Source organism: Pararge aegeria, chromosome 14 (assembly GCF_905163445.1).
Source record: "Pararge aegeria chromosome 14, ilParAegt1.1, whole genome shotgun sequence".
In the NCBI taxonomy this organism is placed as follows: domain Eukaryota; kingdom Metazoa; phylum Arthropoda; class Insecta; order Lepidoptera; family Nymphalidae; genus Pararge; species Pararge aegeria.
In genome coordinates, this window is record NC_053193.1 from 10,623,759 (window position 1) to 10,625,647 (window position 1,889).

At 54.1% G+C, this 1,889-nt stretch overlaps 1 protein-coding gene across 1 annotated transcript; it reads left to right on the plus strand.

The window, feature by feature from the left end:
• Nucleotides 1–428: 428 nt before the first annotated feature.
• Nucleotides 429–1,553, plus strand: LOC120629537 (formin-like protein 5). The gene has a single exon (XM_039898494.1). The coding sequence runs from the start codon at nt 1,044–1,046 to the stop codon at nt 1,551–1,553; it is 510 nt and encodes a 169-aa protein (XP_039754428.1). The 5' UTR covers nt 429–1,043.
• Nucleotides 1,554–1,889: the final 336 nt, after the last annotated feature.

A 1,889-nucleotide genomic window follows, 5' to 3' on the forward strand; every position in this document is an offset into this window, starting at 1 on the left:
ATATAAACACAAAAAGCTGTAATTAATATACATTCACTTAGCACTTAAACTATAAAAGATTCGACGGCTATACTACATTCGAATTTATTTTTGGTCCATGAAGATAAAAGTAGGGCTTGACTCCTACTTGACCGAATTTTTTGCCGTCGTTGCCACGTAGCAGCGTATTTAGTGGAAAAGTTGCAAGGTGCTAACATAAATAACTACCTAGGGCTTTATATAATATACAAACATCTAAATCTTCTGCATATTCATTAGAATTTTGCATAAGATGACTGCGTCCTAAAAACTTTCGAAATCTAGAAGGATAACATGTGCCCCAGGAAAGCTTATTGGAAAATGTAGTGTTCGTGTTGATACGGAGTGAAGATAGGCGCGGGCTGGCGACACGGCGCAGTTCGTAGCTCCATGGCGTCGATATGCGCACCAGCCTGACGTCGCCGCAGGCTTCGGACACGCGCACTGGTACATTTACTGCTGTTGTTCGGTCACAGAGCGCCTCGCGACGCATGTTCTCGTCCTCTCGGTGACAAGTGACGACCTTTATACACGCGACGCGATATCCTTATCGATCACTCGCCCCCCTGTGAAAAGGACCATCGTTAAAGGATCATTTAGTGTTCACAGATCATTCTTAATAAAAGTTAGTGAAAACAAACATCGGAAAGTGATAATAGCGCAGGCGCGTCGCACGCGGACATGACGAGAGCGGCCATCTTGCTCGAGGACGCAGTTTCGCCTCGCCCTAGTGTGCAAATCTGATCGGAAACCCTAAAATCAGAATAGCTGGAAAGGAAAGATGCGTCGCGGCCCAGGCTCCGCGACGGAGGTCCTCTGAGACCGCACCGCGTCACCGCTATCGATCCGGCGGGGCGCGATGGCGCTCTCGGAGTGAATGCGGATATCGGAACTGTACCGCAGCCTCTGCGAGCCAGCGGGGAGTCGGTCGAGTGAGCGTGCTGGACACACCGTGCGGCATGTGAGACGTCGCGATAGCTGCAGAAGGGCGCGCGGGCGGCGGCGGGTCCGGTTGACCGCGCGCCATGGGCGAGGAGTACGCGCGCTCCCCGTGCGAGCGTTTCCCGGCGGTGGGCGCGTTCAGCGTGGCTCCGCCGGAGCGGCTCAGCCCGCCGCCGCCCGCGCCGCTGCCGGACCGGTTCTCGGCGTCGCCGCGGCGGGTGCGCCGGAGTGCAGAGGCGGAGCGCGCGCGGAGGCCTCGCTACGTGCCGCCCGCGGCGCACGTGCCCGTGGAGCGGTACGTGCCGCGGCCGCCAGCCCCCGTGCGCCCGCCTCCGCCGGTCTACTGCGGGCTGGCGTGCAGGCCTCCACCACCCTCCGCGCGCAAGTGCTGCGGACCTGCGTGTCGGGAGGACATTGCTGGCTCGCCACCCCCGTCTCGCTACGTGGAGTACGTGGGGGCTGCGGCTGCTCGAAGACTCGCCTGCACTCCCCCACCACCACCGCCTCCAGCTCTTCAGCTACCGTGCGAGCCGCAAGAACCTCCTTGTTGTGTGCAGGCTCGCCGGCGCCCGCAACCTCCACATGATTGGTAAGTTGAACAAGCACGGATTTTCTACTTGTAAATTCAAGGTTACCTAAAGAAAATATTTAATGAAATGGTAGGACCATTTAAATTTTCGATAAACGATCTACGATACTATATACGATCTTAAAAATATTAGAATTTCAGAGTGCTATGAGAATTTTTGCCAATGGCATAAATTCCTACTTGAAAATTAAGTTAGGTAATCTTATCGTTATAAAGATGTAATGGTGTAACGATGACGCTTGCCTCAAGGCGAGTTTTGTAATTTGCTAATATTTGGTGGGTGGAATTGATAACGTTTGATTGATGATAGACGGCTACAGCTGCGGTAATGACGATGGGG